The 16,372-nt window shown below is 46.5% G+C and overlaps 1 protein-coding gene across 1 annotated transcript in view; it reads right to left on the bottom strand.

Moving 5' to 3' along the window:
- Positions 1-16,372, bottom strand: part of LOC144768331 (uncharacterized) — a 43,195-nt gene that overhangs the window by 21,868 nt on the left and 4,955 nt on the right. Inside the window, exon 3 of the mRNA XM_078651909.1 lies at positions 1,667-1,739. Coding sequence (XP_078508035.1) covers positions 1,667-1,691 — 25 coding nt within the window. The 5' untranslated portion in view covers positions 1,692-1,739. The remainder of the gene's footprint in view (positions 1-1,666; positions 1,740-16,372) is intronic.

The raw sequence follows: 16,372 nt of genomic DNA on the forward strand, positions 1-16,372 counted from the left end.
AAATGTATGAAACAATTTTTTACATTTTTATGTTTAACACCCCAAAACTCCAGATATTGAATGGAGATGGAAACACAAAAAAATCCTTTATATCTGCTGTAGAAAAAACACATCTGTTCTCTTTTAACATGAAAAACAGGAGACCATAATACCGGGGAAGCCAAATTTCAGCACATGGTAATAATTCACAGAACATGTCATGTTCACACTCTCAAGACTAACCCATGGGCAGCTTGGATTTGTCCCAGAGGCGGGTACTTTAGAATTTTTTCCTATATAAGATTGTCCCAGACTAAAATGGGATAGACTTATGATACAGTGAAAAAGGACAATAAAATATTGATACAACAGTTTATTTCAGGCTTTCCTGAGTTTGGTATGTTTGAACACAAACAACCGGCCTTACCAGACTACAGCATCATGCTGTATAGAAACAATAGCATATTGGTGATGAGACCCGCATAGCACCGCGCGAAGGAGGAGTGCCTGCAGCAGCCTGCAACTATAAAGTCAACATAAAACCACCCATGTTCAACAACATACCTTGCCACAAGACTCCTCAAGGCCTGGCTGTTTGCACCGCTTGGCACTTTCTTTCATCCTTGTCAACAAGAAAACCAGGAGTGACCCACAGTTCTTATTCACTTTCAGCACCACCCAAAATTAAAGCAAAGACTGGAGCACTAAATATGGCTTGATATGAAAAGTTAGTAGAATTTAGCTGGTAAGTTCTAGAGAACAAGAATGAGACAAGTGGACGCAAATCATAGCCTTCCGACAAAAAATGCACCACACAGATTAAATGTAGATCTTACAGATACCCTGCAAGACAGCCTTCACAAACAAGCACTACCAAAGTCAACATGTCTTGCCTGTATTACCCATGTACCAAACAAATGGCTTTCTTGCTTCCTTGCTTTGCGCATGCTTTATCTCTTAATTTACTGTTCCAAAATAAGTGCCGGACATCTTGAAAAGCCAACATAATAATAACATGTTACAAAAAGTTGGCTAATACCATCCACAACCTTAACCCACCACTACAAACCATGGTAAAACAGATGAAGTTGGTAGACCATGTCTCCATTATCCACTCATGGCCATTAAGCAACCATCAACCCACTACTGCAAAGCATCACGACCCACTTTTCCATCAAACCATATGAACATCAACCCAAAGTCTTCTCTCCAAGTCTTTCATCAGACCCACAACAACCACCTATGGACCATGCCATAACAATATCACCACCACCATCCATCTGATCCACCAGAAACCCATGCTCCAACCACACCAAGATCACCCTGATATTGTGCTAAACCAGCACCAGCTTAAGAAGTAAACCTCTGTAGTAGTAGCTTATGCACCAACTTAAAAAGCACCAACCCACAATTCCAAACACACCAGCATGTGTTACAAATCTAATCCCATCACATGCAAACACCTTCAAATCTACTCCTGATCAGATATCATCCTACAGTGCATAACTCAAACCCAAGCAGAAATGTACGACACGCGACAATCAAAAAGAAACAAGCTACGATCAAAATTTTGATCAACGTCAGCAATTTCGTGCCTCATCAATATCACTACTTGAGCACACAGCATGAACTCACAATTGACACACACAAGTGATCCACAACAACAGTGTTAAAATTAAATAATTACCATAGTTTGAAATCAGCAAATTCATTATCTGCTGGTGGCCATGTAGTGCAGCAATATGCAGAGGGGTGTAACCCTGGGGAGAGAATGAGACACATTATGCCAGTGGTGGTATGGTATACTATGTGTACCTATGTGCTCTCTGCAAGGACAAAACAAATTAACAGTCTCATAGCTGCTTTCAAAGGAGCTGTGATGCAAGTGCTTAGCTTTAATAGTACTCTAGAAGAAGTGTGTGATTCTTGGCTTGTTCTTGTTCCTTCCTTTTCAGCTTGACTGGGGGGAAGAGAGAGAAGAGCGGAAAAAGTATAGAGAAGATATAAACACTAAATGTAGGAGAAGGACAAGGATGGAGAAAACAGAAATGGAGTGAACTACATCATCATAGGGAGACAAAAAAGTGAATAAGATGAGAAAAAAGAAGAAAGGAAAAAATTAAAGGAAATTGTAAGAGTCAACATTTCATGAGAAAATGGTGGGGATAGGAAGAGTGGAAATTGATCAATTGCTAAGTAGGAGTGAACCCCATTGTGTGTGTAATTGGGGTAAAAAGTGACAATGGCAGTAGAAAGTAGCGCATGGGGGATTCTGGGAGAGGAGAATCTTGCTTGGTCAGTTGGTACCGTCAACTAACGCATTCGGTGCTCAGAACTGTGTATGATACCAAGGCAATGGGGTAAAAATGCTTGTAGGTCCCCTTAGCCTTACATCTTTTGAGGTTGATAAAAGGAGTGCTATTGAATTGCTTAACAAATATTTTTTATTTGACAATGATAATAAGAAATCCCTGTTGGCGAATGGGCCTGCTACATTATGTTTAACATGGGGGCGGTGGGGGGTACAATTAGCTGACTTCTTTCCATAGGGGCAACAGAGTGCAGTACAAATTGCCTACGATAGATATCAATAAATTGAGAACTAGATAACAAATACTGTGTGACATTCGTACAGGAGGGGGATGTATGCAGCTAACCTAATCTGTATCGGAGGCGAGTTTTCAAAGCTTTGTTAAAAAATAAAAGAAAGGCTATATCGGAAACAACTTGGTTAACCACTAGTTTTCCTTGTGAGGGGGGTTGCCAAAAGATGTTTAAGTCCAGGAGTGTTCGAGTCCACGGAGACATGGGACTTTTTATGTAGACAAAATGACTGGTGGAGATGCAGGACACTGATGTTGATTCAGGCAAACCTGTAAGTGATCTCTCCCTGGAACATGAAAGTAATGGATGTAGATTAGAAGAAGCGTAAGGTGATTTGATTTTTTTAACCCTTCAATAAGGAATACTGTGGACTGGAATACTGCCTCTAGAAGCCTGAGAGAGGCCTGGACATCATCAAATGAGATGGATCTAAGGCTCAAATTCATGGCTTGATCTTGGACAGCTGGTGTAATTTGTAACATGCAGAAGAATTGCTATATCAGGTTTGCGTGACAAATGTGTGGCAATTATGGAGGTCTAAGAATTAGGCTGACAGGGAAAGACCGAGGGTACAGATGCTTGGGCTCAGATTGCACAAGATGAGGACATTCCCCCAGAACATAGGAGTAGAAACTGGTTTGGCGAGATTTTGCTGTAAGAACAGGCTAAATACATATAGTACAATGAATTACTGAGGATTAAATCCAAAGGGGAGAAAACCAGGGAGACATTCTCTCATGAAACAAATTGTATTTAGTCAATATACATGTTTGACATATTAAATTTCATATGTACAAGCACATGGAGCAATAGCACTGCGTTACATTGAATGTCATGTAACCTATAAGATACTGTGCACAAGTGCTCGTGAAGGATTGTGACGGCGCAAGTGACACGTGATGTGGTACGTACAGCGATAGTGATGGGTGGACCATGAACCAAGTGGGATTAAAAATTATTTACATATGAGGATACTCTGACAGTTAATGGTATAGAATACAAAGTTAATTTAGTGGGCTATCCGTGATGGGGGCGCCAGGAGTTCCGCTGTGGCAGTCGACTGCGTTTCGGCCTGTAGATGTATTAGGCCATCATCAGGACCAGGTTACGGTTACTTATATTGCAGTGTTAAGATCCAGATTTGCGCTCTATGACAGGATCCAACGTGACTTAGAATAGGATTTGAAGATAACTTAGAGAAATGGCTGAAGGAGTCCAAGGATTTGCTCCAGTTGCAAGATTCTGGAAGCTGCAGATGAAGCTACTTAAACGGGTCACCAGAGGCGATGCTCATCAATGGGCCGGCGTCAGTCAGGCTCAGAGCAAGTCCTTGGACTCCTTCAGCCATTTCTCGAAGTTATCTTCTTTCTGAAAAGTGAAAAAGAATGCAGACATGGCTGCCCACTTAGAATTTATTTCTGATTAAAGAGCTCCCACCATGTCGTCACTCATCAGAAATAAACTTACTGTTTGGAAATTAACTCTGAATAGGGTATGCGGTCTGCTGCAGGGCCTCCTCTAGCCGGCAGAATCAGTGGACCGCTTAAGTCTTGTATTCCTACCAGTGATGAAAAGGGGAGGCATGGAAGGTTCAATCTTCCCACACTGGGATCTAGGAAGAGCAGTAATTCAGGAATGACCAAGGAAGTCTATTCAAGAAGAGAGTGGCTAGTAAACCCTCATGGTCGACCAAGGTGAAGTAGACCAAACGGTTGAGTAGAAATACTAGACAAAACTAACTCTTATTGAGAATATGCCACACATAATGCAACCCAAAACCCAGCCAGCTGTGCATTGTGAGTGCTTTAGGTAGTTGAAGAGAACCCGTCAAGTTGGAAGGATTGAGTTTCTTCAGGTGTTTTACGGATCCAACTTCTGAGACTATAATTAAGGAAGGCCTTTATTTTTTAAGAAGGATCTATATTTTACTAAGGCAGGAAATCCCCGGTCTGTTTAGCTGTAACAGTATCACCAGTATATTACGCACGTTTCTCTGATGAAAATCAGAAGCGATGGGAAGCCTTTTTCATGAAATGAGTTTCTAGTAGGATTAAGGCAATTGGATGCAGTGCAGGCTGGTAAAAGCCTAAACGCTTAACTATGTACTTTGTTTTGGGGGTATGAGGAGGAGGAAGGCGGCAAAGCGGAAAGCAACAAAAGGGATAGAGGAGTTAGAGTCTTGGATAAATGAACAATGAAGTAAATAAAATCAATGGGAATATGAGACGAGCAATACTTACTCCCTGCCAGCAAGAGCCACAACAAAAATACGAGCGGAGAGAAAAATTGAGAAACAAGAATTATAATGCATACTAAGCTACAACAGATATAATACAGAGGCCCTGAACGACCCAACACAATATACTTGGTACGAAAAAGAAAAAATAATGCATAATATCACAACAAATCCAACGTACACATTCAACAATACATGGCACACCACTGCAACATACACACAGGATTTGACTCCCTAAAGCATGAGGTAGGATACACAACATCACAAATACTACACAGCATCACACAAACACATGAAGTCAACAAGATAAAAAATAAGACCCACACAAAGCTGAACATCCCCTCAAAAATCAATGGTGCTGACCACTACATTACAGCATGTTGCATAATACCATAAAAAACGTAGTCAAAACTAAAAACATGTACAAGACTGGGAAAATACACCAAAAAGTGAGGTACTTTTATAGTGCATACTGTAAAGTGGTCTGTTTGATCACGTGTGAACCTATGGAATTTGCTTCTGATTAAGAGAGTCACTTTAAAAGACGCAGAGCCTGTAGTCTCCAAAAGCATTGGGAGCTTCATACTCAGCGTACCAATGTGTATCAAGCTTGTGGGTGAGATGGGCATAGAGAATATGCCTTTCTGATGAGAATGCAAATAGGGTTGCCAGTTTTGTGCCAATTATGAAGTTTGTTTTGTGATAACAAGCTTGGAGGAAAGACTGCGTGGTATCTGAAAGATAGGACGAGTAACAGAATATTAGAAATCTATAGGTTAAGAAGTTGTGGAGTCACATTGGCCAGGAAAGAGTGTATCATAAAAGAAGGATAAAACAGAATTATTTTGCGGAGACTGACATGTGATACTCATCTACAAAATAGATTTTACTGATGGGGTGGGCACAGTCATACAAATGAGGTTACCTCTTTACTCCTAGTCTTTAGTCTCCCTTTCTCAACTCTCATGGAATATCCTTTTTTGCATGTGAGAGGCCAAGAGCATCTCTGCACAGGCATATTCTACCACTTTTTTTTTTTTTTTTTTTCAAAAACTTTTATTAATAGGAAGGAATAGTGGTCAATCAGTTACATACATGTTTATGGTATTTGTTACAGTGTGTACATTTTAACTTTTCCGTATGCGACAAGAAACGTCATTGCAGCAAGGACTGTGTTGCAGTAAACCTTAGGAGACTTGTAGATACATTAATCAATGGTCCTTTTGCTTGTACTGCATTCCTCTATTTCCCCTTCCCTCGTATACTAATCAATGAAAACATCACTTTTTTTATAGTACAGAAATAACAAACTTCCCATCCCCCCCCCCAACCATGTGTTATCATAGCCATTGTGTCTCCACCCACATCCCGTATCAGCATGTGACTTAGCTTGCACGTCGGTAAAGAGCCAGGTCAGAGCCAATAATGTCGTATTGTGTTGTTACTGAGGTGACTACCCCTTAGCCGTTCTGTTACTCCTCTTCCCCCTCCGAGTCAAGGTCGTCTCCCTCTGGTAAGGGGTCACAGATTTCTCCTCTGTAGACATTCCATGCCGCCCATACTTTGTTCCATTTGCGGGGCGCTGCACGTAGTACGTACACTGCCCTTTCTGTCACCATTAGGATGTCCATGTTCTTAGCCCATCTACTGGCGGTGGGTAGTTCTGGTGCGCCCCACTTCTGTGCTATATCCCGCTTAGCCACTGTCATAGCCAGAGTCGCCCAAATCAGTGCGTATCTACTCAGGTCATTGGGGTCCCAGATGTTCAAAAGGCACTTACGTGGTTCAGGTAGTATAGAGATTTTCAGGGCTTGGGAGATCGAGCGCAGTATTTGTCTCCAGAATTCACGTATTTGAGGGCATTCCCATAGTGTGTGCAGCAGTGTCCCCTCCTCCCCGCAGCCTCTCAAACAAAAGGGATGTGGTGCTCTCAGTATTTTATGCAATAGCGTCCTTGTATAGTAGATGCGGTGCAGGATTTTAAGTTGCACCAGTCGGAGTTTACTTGAGATTCCAACCTCCTTCGGGGAGGCCAACGCCTCATTCCATTCAAATTCATCTGTCTCACCTAGTTCCCCCTCCCATTTTTCTTTGAGTTTCAGCGTTGGGTCTTTGAGATTATTGATCAGTTTTTTATACGTCAGGGAGGTGGCGCTTTGGACCATGAATTCCGTTAGCAGTCTATCTTCTAACGGGGAGGAGTCTGGTAGAGTGGTGCCTGCAGGAATCGCCTGTAGTAATGCGTGTCTGATTTGAACATATCTGAATGTTTCTGTGGGTCTAAGGTTATACTGCTGTTGCAGGTGTGGAAATGGCACTACTGTGCCATCGTCTCAGAGGTCCCCTACCGTAGAAATGCCTATGGAGTCCCACCGCTCAAATCCCTTACAGCCTCTGAGGTTCCCCAACGCCTTCGTGTCCCATAACGGTGTCATTTTGGTGATTCGACCCACCCATCCCAGTCGGGCCTGCGCCATGTGCCACAGGGCCGCCGTATGTTTTGTCGGGCCAAGTAGGGTTTTAAGTTGTGACTTGCTATAGAGCACAGACAGCATGCAGTCCGTTCCAAGTTGTGACCAATCTGCCCGATAGGCAGGGTCCTCTCTCGGGGCATGGATCCAGTAGTTTATAATTTTCAGTTGGGCCGCCCAGTAATATAGTTGAATATTGGGGAGCGCTATTCCCCCCTCGTACCAGCTTTTAACCAGCTTGTCGTAAGCTATACGTGCCGGGCCGGTATTCCAGAGCAAGGTATTGACCAGCGCCACGATCTGCTTGAAGTATCGTGGTGGCACCAGGTGCGGAGTATTTTCTAGAACATAGAGGAGTCTCGGGAGGGCCATCATCTTATATAATGCTGCCCTACCCAGTAGGGTCAGGGGCAGGGCCGCCCAATGCTTAACGTCCGCCCGTAGGCGATCTATGGGTGGCTTCAAGTTGCTGGCAAAAAAGTCTGCTTCCTTACTTGTGATGACAATACCTAAGTATTTGAAGGAGGCCGTCGTCGTAAGCAGAGGACAGCTCTCCTGCAATCTCGGCGCCGGGCCTTTTAATGTATATATAGTAGATTTCGACCAATTTAGGGTGTAGCCCGACGTGCGCCCGTGAGTGTTACAGAGGTCTAGCAGGGCCGGGATGCCGGCATCAGGTGCAGTCATGTAGATGAGCATGTCGTCTGCGTATAATGATACTTTGTCCTCCCACCCCTCCTCCCACCTAATGCCTGCGAATAAGGGCGTAGACCTGATCTGAACTGCCAGGGGCTCAAGCACCAGTGCGAAGAGCAAGGGGGACAAGGGGCAACCCTGTCTAGTCCCCCTGCCTAATAGGAACCTCGGCGATATGTGGCCATTGGCTACTACCTGTGCGACGGGCTTCGTATAAAGCAGCCGTATCCACGCTATAAATTTCGGCCCAAATCCCATACGGTCTAGTACCATGAAGAGATACCCCCACTCCACAAGGTCGAATGCCATTTTAGCGTCGAGAGAGAGAATCACAGCCTGTTCTGTGAGGAGGTGCGCACGGGCCATCACACCATGAACTCTTCGGAGATTCATCGCAGTGCTCCGGTGGGGCATAAAGCCCGACTGGTCAGGGTGGATCAAGGTGCCGAGGTGGGGCATCAAGCGGGTGGCTAGAAGTTTAGCTAATATCTTGGCCTCAACATTCAGCAACGATATCGGGCGATATGAGGTACATTCAGTCGGGGGTTTCCCCGGTTTGGGTATTGCTATAATCGTGGCCGTGCGTTGATCCAGCGGCAGCTCTGCTCTATCTCTGCTTTCTAAATACATGGCCAGTAATGGGGCACTGAGTTCTGGAGCCACGGACTTGTACCACTCTATCGGTATCCCATTCGGCCCCAGCGCTTTACCAGACTAACGCCTGGATCGCCAGCTGGATTTCTTCCTCCGTCGGGTCTATTTCCAGGGTATCCCTATCTTCCTGTGCAATGCTGGGGACGGCAATATCCGCTAATGTTACTGCTGCCATCTGCTGTGTGACCCTTCGGTCTGGCGTGTAGATTGTTTGATAATGTTGTGCCAATGCGCAAACTATGTCTTCTGGGTGCGTCAGTGTCCGCCCGTCCTCTGTGTGCAGTCTCTGAATACCTTTCGCTCCATTCCCTCTCTTATCTAGCCATGCCAGCATGCGACCTGCTTTGTCTCCTACATCGTATATTCTATGTTTAGTGTTTGCGATGTACCCCTTTTCTGTCGTTTTAAGGTGAGCTAGGTATTGTTGCTGCCGAACCACGAGGGTGTGTGCCGTGGACGGGGAGGGGTCTGCCATGTGTGCCTTGTTAGCCGTGTTGAGTGCAAGTTCCAATTCTGTGAGTTCTTTTTGGGAATCCCGCTTGTGCCCCGTTATTGTTGCAATGGCCGCCCCCCTGAGGACTGTCTTATATGCCTCCCACAGGGTGGATGGTGATACCACTGTGCCTGTATTTTCAGCAAAATACTGCGTTGTCACAAGTTTGAGTTTTTTCCGAATCTTGGGGATTTTCAAAAAGTTGGGGTAAATTGGGTAGATCCGTGCGCAACTTTTCCCCCCGGTAGTAAGCGACAGGACAATTGGAGAATGATCGGAGCAGTATGTCCACCTTGTCCACCATGTCCAGTCCCAACCCCAGTGCCATGAAATAGTCTATACGGGATAAGCTATTATGTACAGCTGAGTAATAAGTGTATTGAGTGGCCTCGGTATGCAGTTGTCGCCAGACGTCTACAAGACCTAGGGCGTCTACAAAATCCGATAGATGTGCAGTACCTCGCGGTCGGGTCCTAGAGGGAAAGGTGTCCTTAAGTGGATCCATGATTGCATTAAAGTCCCCCCCAACAATCGTGTCGCCATCAGGGAGATCAAGGAGGAACCTGCCTAGTGCAGGCAGGGCCACAGAGTGTAGTGCTGGGGGGATATAAACCGATATCACATTCAGAGATCTGCCCTCCCATTGCCCATGGACTGCAGCAAACCGACCCTGGTCGTCCGCCACACGGCGTGTTATAATAAAGGGGGATGACTTTTTCACCAGTATACCCGTTCCCCTGGAGCCTGCAGTGAATTCTGCGTGTACCACCATTGTATAGCCACGCCTATCAAGTGCTTTGCAGGTGGACCCTGTGAGGTGGGTTTCTTGTAGGAGTACCAAATCTGGACTGTGTCGTTTTACGGCCTGAAGGACCAAGCCTCTCTTAATTTTGTCACCCAGGCCTCTGACATTCCACGTTAGCATGCGCAGTGGGGGTATCCCTCTAGTCACAGGGGAGCCCTCAGCGGGCGTGTGATTAAGTGGCCTGGCCATTAAGTCGGTGAGAGAGCAGTGCACACAACGTGCCCTTCGGACTAGCGCATGCGCCATTTCGTGTCATGCTGTGTAGGAGACATATAAATGCCAGGGTGGTAAGACAATGTAAGTGCTGAATGATGACTATAAACAAAAACATGAGTTCTAACAAGAAAACTTCAGTCCCATCCCCCCTCCCTGCTACCCTGCTCCACGGACCAACCCTCGCCCGTTTCCCCAACTGTGCAGAGTGCTCTAGTCCTTCCCCAGTCATCTTACTTGCTTGTGGGGTTGGTGAGTTCCCCACGGGCACTGCCTGTGCCCACCTTACTCAGCCGCATCAGATCCCGGGCGTCTGCGGCATACTCAGTCTTATACCAATATAGTCCGGTTTCAAACCGGAGCCAATTGTCCAGAGTCCAGCGGGTCCCTCTCCAGATCTGATTCCGTTTCTTCCGCGCCTTCCTGACGGGGCGATTGGGAGGTCCGACTGTGCGTTGTCTTGTTGGTACGATGTTGCGGCCGGTCTCGATGCGGGCGGTGTCGCTGTCCCGCCGGTCTCCAGCCCTCCAGCCATTCCTGTGCCACCTCCGGCGTGTCAAAAAACCAAGTTTTCCCCTCGGCCACAATTCTCAGTTTAGCGGGGAATAGCATAGAATACGGTAGTTCCCTGTCCCGTAGTGCTTTTTTAACCTCCGTGAAGGACTTACGGCGCCTGGCCACCTCAGCCGTGTAGTCTGGGAAGAAGGCTAAAGTTGCATTCTGGATCCGCACCGGCGGTGAGTTCCTCGCTGCCTGTAGGATCGCATCCCTGTCCCTAAAATTAAAGAGCCGGGCTAGCACAGGTCTTGGTGCTGCTCCCGTCTTGGGCGGGCCCCCCGGGACTCTGTGTGCCCTCTCCACCGAGAAGAAGCGAGACAGGCCTTTGGGCTGCAGTTTGTTTTTGATGAGAACTTCTACATAGAGGTCCATGGCCCCCTTCCCCTCCGTCTCTGGAAGCCCAAGGATGCGCACGTTATTTCGTCGCGAACGCCCTTCCTGGTCGTCCAGCTTGTCGTGTAGGAGCTTGGTCACTTTCTGCATTTTTTCCATGGCCACTTGGAGTTCCGAGGTGTCTTCCACAAGTGACTTCGTGACCACCTCTACTTGCGACACCCTCTCTGCCATTTTGTGAAAGTCCGCTCGCAGCAAGGAGACTTCAGAGGAGATGGCGCCCACTGTAGTTTTTACCTCTGAGAGTGTTTTCATGATGTCTTCCAGCGTTACTTTTGCCGGTCCTTCTGTGTCATGGGTATGGGTATGGCCAGCGGAGGATCGCCCTGTAATTTGCTGTTGCCCTTGTTGTCCGTAAGCAAATTTGTCTAATTTGGCCTGTGTGGATCCACTCCTAAGGCCTTTGCCCGCCATGGTGCCGGGGCTCGTGAAATTCGGAGTCTTGCCCAGCTTAGTCGCAATCTGCGCCACGTCTGATTCCGCCGTCTATAGGCACCAGCTAGGGAGTAGTTGGTCGATGGGTGTCGTTCAGAGTTTCGCCCTCCGTTTTCTGTGCAGGTCTCACTGGTCGTTGCGGTGATGTAGGACAGTCGCGGCGGTGGCTGTGCGGGTTTCTGGTGAGTCGCTGTATTCCGCGTCTCAAGTACCGCGCTCTCGCCCTCCGATGTTTTCACCGTGAGCTGGAACGGCCCCCGCGGCCTCCAAGTATGTTCTTCCGAGTTGGCCCACTACCCTCGGGCACACCGGATGGCGCAGGTTCCGATCTCGGGCAGCCGCCTTCCCCCAGGCCAGGCAAGCCTCAGCGTACCGGGTCTATGTCCTCACCAGGTCAGGGCTGCTGTTGTCATCAGGTAACATGCGGGCCCTGAGGCTCCCCCTCGAGCTCCGCGTTGAACCACAGTATGGCGCCGTCCCCCGGGGGCACCGCTGTCCCTCACCCCTGTTCGGAGCTGGTATGTCCGTCTACTGCGGCCCCACGGTCAAGCGGGGCTCAAAAGATTGCCTCAGTCGTCTGCAGCCCGCCCGGCCCCCCGGGGGGGGGGGGGGGGGGGGGAGTCGAGATTTCCGCGCTGTTCAGCGCGGCCAAGGCTGGATTTGCTCTTTCCTGTGTGTTGCGCCGGTCCCGCGTGGACGAATTATCAGAGTGTGTGTCGCCGTATGATGCCACCAGGAGTTTCAGGCCGGTTGCGCGCTGTTAGGCGGGTACCGGGATGTGTCCACCTCTTTCGGCCGGCTCGGTCGCACTTCCGCCGGGGCCCGGGTGTTACGCAAGGCCGGTGCTGCTCCTCCGGCGGTAGGCCCAGACTTGCCACTTGGAGTACGTTAGGCTCCGGTCCTCCGATTTATCCGAAAGTCGGACCGGTGACACCGCTTCGGCCCCGGACCCGAACGCCGCCGCTTCAGGCGGGCAGGGTAGCGGATAAGTGCGTCGGATTTGCTGTAAGGCTACAGTGCCCTTAGGAGCTCACACGCTATGCGGCCGCCATGCTTGGCTGCTAGCCACGCCCCCCATATTCTACCACTTTTAAAGACACGGAGGAGACTGCAACCCTGCCTGTGGATAGCACCTTTCCATCCACATACCCCCAACTTCCAGAGATGACTAGTTTGCATGCAAGTTATCTTGGAAAGAGTGAACCTAGCATGCCCTAAAGAATCCTCCTGGAACCGGTACCCTAAGAGGAAAGTAAAGGGCACCTTTTGTCAAAGGTTATCAAAGGAAGGAACTATCTTCTAACTGAGGAAGAGAATTGCTTCTCTAGCACTGGGGAGGGCTATGTATTGACTGCATTCTCAGTCGGTGGAGCATTGCCTGTGAGGTGTATATGATTTTGACCTTAATTACTTGTGGTTTATCCTTTTTTTCTTTAATAGAATTCATAATGGAATTGCTCCTTCTGTTCAGAGGCAGACAGTCACATCCGGGGGTGGGGGGGGTTGGGGGCGGTTAGCGGAACATCTTTCTGTGCAATGAAGCATCAAGAAAGGTTCCACATCCTTTATCTAGATCACATTGTGAGACTGGCCTGCTGAACATGAATATGCAGAAATTGTGTCCTGCTTCGGGCACCGCATTCACTGTTGACAGGACTTTGATTTTTCTCCTCTGTCCTCCAATATCCAAGAAAAAAAAAACTGATCCCGGATATTCCATGTGTATGGATCATATGGATCCAAATGCCAGCGAATTCAGGCAAATAATTGAAGCAAGGTCAGGGGTGCAGATGGCGCCTTTTTGGGGAGACAGCAGATGCACTTAAAACAAATAGGTCTTTGTGCTCTGCCAACTGTGTCCTCTATGTGCCCACTTATTTCCTAACTTGGGGCATTTCAAGTGTCAGGGTCTCATCTGATGTATAGGACTATTTCGATATATATGGGGAATTTAAACCACAAGTACACTAAAAACCAGTGGCTTAATAAAACGAAACAAAATAACTAGGGGCGGGTGGGCACTACACCCAGTACAAATCATAAACAAACTACTCAAAAAACTATACTGTGATGGTACAATAGCATTACAGCAATCAATACTCAAAACAAAATCAAAATAAAACTCTGCGACAGAACAAAAACCCTGCATGCATACCTCTCCCTCTAAATAAAGCATTTCTTCATGAGTTTCAAGAAGGTACATACCCCCCAGCACAACTGAATGCACAACAACCCAAAAAGGTAGGCCACAATCAACATTACACACAAAAAGATTACACACCACATTTGTGCATATATCAATCCAACACAATACACAACATGCCACCAACTATTGACTTACACCACCTCAACCCAAGACACTATCTAACCCAAGGCTTACTTCACACACAATGAAATAGGACACATTGCACAACGCCATAACAGCTGAAAATATCCCCAAACATAATCGTCCAACATACTATACTCACAGGTAACAGGTTAAAGAAGGTGTGTGCTCAATGCAATACAATAAAAAGCATATATAATTCAAAATAGATTAAAATGATTAACATTTCATTCCTTTACCCCTGCAAACCCCCTTCCACGGCTGGCAAACATTTTCCATTAAAACAATAAAAGGTGATGGCTATGCCACAATGCGCCACATCTAAATGCCATTCCCAGTCAGGAAAATGTCACGTTATGCAAACCTAAAAGTTCAAGGGTCGGTGCTTTCACAGTACATATACTCTGCCACCTAGGGTGCAGATGGCCAACCTGGAAGAACTCCAGACCGGCAAAAGTAAGGAGAAAAAGTGACGAAGCATACTAAAGAGCCCAGTGGTCACTGTGAATAGAAGGAAATAAAATACTCCAAAATCCAAGTGATTGTTGCTCATGTTTATTCTACCAATATTTCTCACATTCCGTGTTGAACAATGCATGACATCAAAGCTAGGCAGCAGCCGACACGTGTTTCGTCACATGGACTTTTTTTAAGGCTGAGATAGGAAGTTAGGATTTCAAAAGCAATGTAGCGTAAAGGTGTATTCCACCGCAGTCTGTAGTGTATATTCACAGTGAGCACTGCATTCTTCAGTGTGCTTCGGTACTTTTTCTCCTTAAACATTTTACATTATAGAGAGTATATTTGTAGTAGACTGGTTGTTTCCACCAGATGAATACTCACGTGCTGTGTTCATCAGACATCGCAAACAAACAAAATGGTATTGCATCCCAACCAAATAAAGAAAATGCAAGGGAGAGAAAGAGGGAGAAAGTTACTAGGCATGCTTACTAGGGCTATATGCAGACAAAGGGCACTATACTGTACTTAACCACCATTACATGCTTTCGACTCCCATTTTATAAATGCTGCATTGCCGGTCTTCTTCACACTAGCATCTCACACTCTTCCTATCACCAGCCTGCAATCAGTCTTTCACCTGAAGCCCTTCCTCTCCTTCAGACGGGCAATACTTTGCATTATGCCTCCCACCAAGGTGGCATCAATCCCAATATCCTCGCTCCAAGTTCCCCTGCACTTCTAAGCTCTCACTATATGTTACGCTGGTAGAATGAACATCTCATTCATCCATGCCTGTTCTTCATCCTCTCTCTTCGCTGTATACTGGCATACATCTCTCAGTCTGGAATTAGGTTCTCTCCTCTCCCTCATGGTTCAAACAACTGCTCTTCCTTCCAGGCTGCCTTTACATGTTTACATATTTTTCACGCTGTCAAACACTTTCACCATTTGACATGAATATTCTGTGCTCTCCACCTCCGTTCAGGCATACATGGACTTATCTCCTTTTCCGCACTGCAGCTGAGTTCCATTTCTAATCTTCATGCACATTTGCATTGTTTAATAATGGCATTGTGGGCCCTCCGCCTTCTTTCATGCTGTGTCAAAAGTTCTCTTCTGCAGCCCCTTTCCCTCTTCCCTTACTATTTCATTATCAAACATGATCCTACCCTTGCGTGCTGCACTGAATGTGCTCATCTATTTCCTTTCTACTGTTGCATGCATGTTAACATATTCCAAGAGGGCACCATGCACACTCCTTATATTCTATGCTGGGTTCACATGATCCCCCTTTCCCATTGCCCTTAGTGTTATTTCGAGTATCTCTCTCATACATTCCATGCTTGTTTCGCACAATCCTTCTCCCATTACCCTTGGAGTAATTTCATGTATCTCTCTCATACATTCCATGCTTGTGTCGCATCATCGCTCTCCCATAGCCCTTAGTGTCATTTCGTGTCTCTCTCTCATACATTCCATGCTTGCTTTGCACGATCTCTCTCCCTTGGTGTAATTTTGTGTATCTCTCATACATTCCATGCTTGTTTCGCACAATCCCTCTTCCATTGTCGTGTCATTTTGTGTATCTCTCATACATTCCATGCTTGTTTCGCACAATCCCTCTTCCATTGTCGTGTCATTTTGTGTATCTCTCATACATTCCATGCTTGTTTTGCACAATCCCTCTTCCATTGTCGTGTCATTTCGTGCATCTCTCATACAGTCCATGCTTGTTTCGCACAATCCCACTCCCATTGTCCTTAGTGTCAGTTTGTGTGTCTTTCTCATACATTGCATGCTTGTTTCGCATGAGCACTCTCCCATAGCCCTTGGTGTCATTTCGGGTCTCTCTCTCTCATACATTCCATGCTTGCTTTGCACGATCGCTCTCCCTTAGTCCTTACTGTCATTTCGTGTATCTCTCTCATACATTCCATGCTTGTTTTGCATGATCACTCTTCTATAGACCATGCTGTCCCTGTGTGCTTTACACACATTCATGCCTATGCAGCATGTTCTCCTTGCCACAAACTAGTGCATCGTGATC

The sequence above is a fragment of the Lissotriton helveticus genome, chromosome 7 (assembly GCF_964261635.1).
Source record: "Lissotriton helveticus chromosome 7, aLisHel1.1, whole genome shotgun sequence".
Taxonomy (NCBI): domain Eukaryota; kingdom Metazoa; phylum Chordata; class Amphibia; order Caudata; family Salamandridae; genus Lissotriton; species Lissotriton helveticus.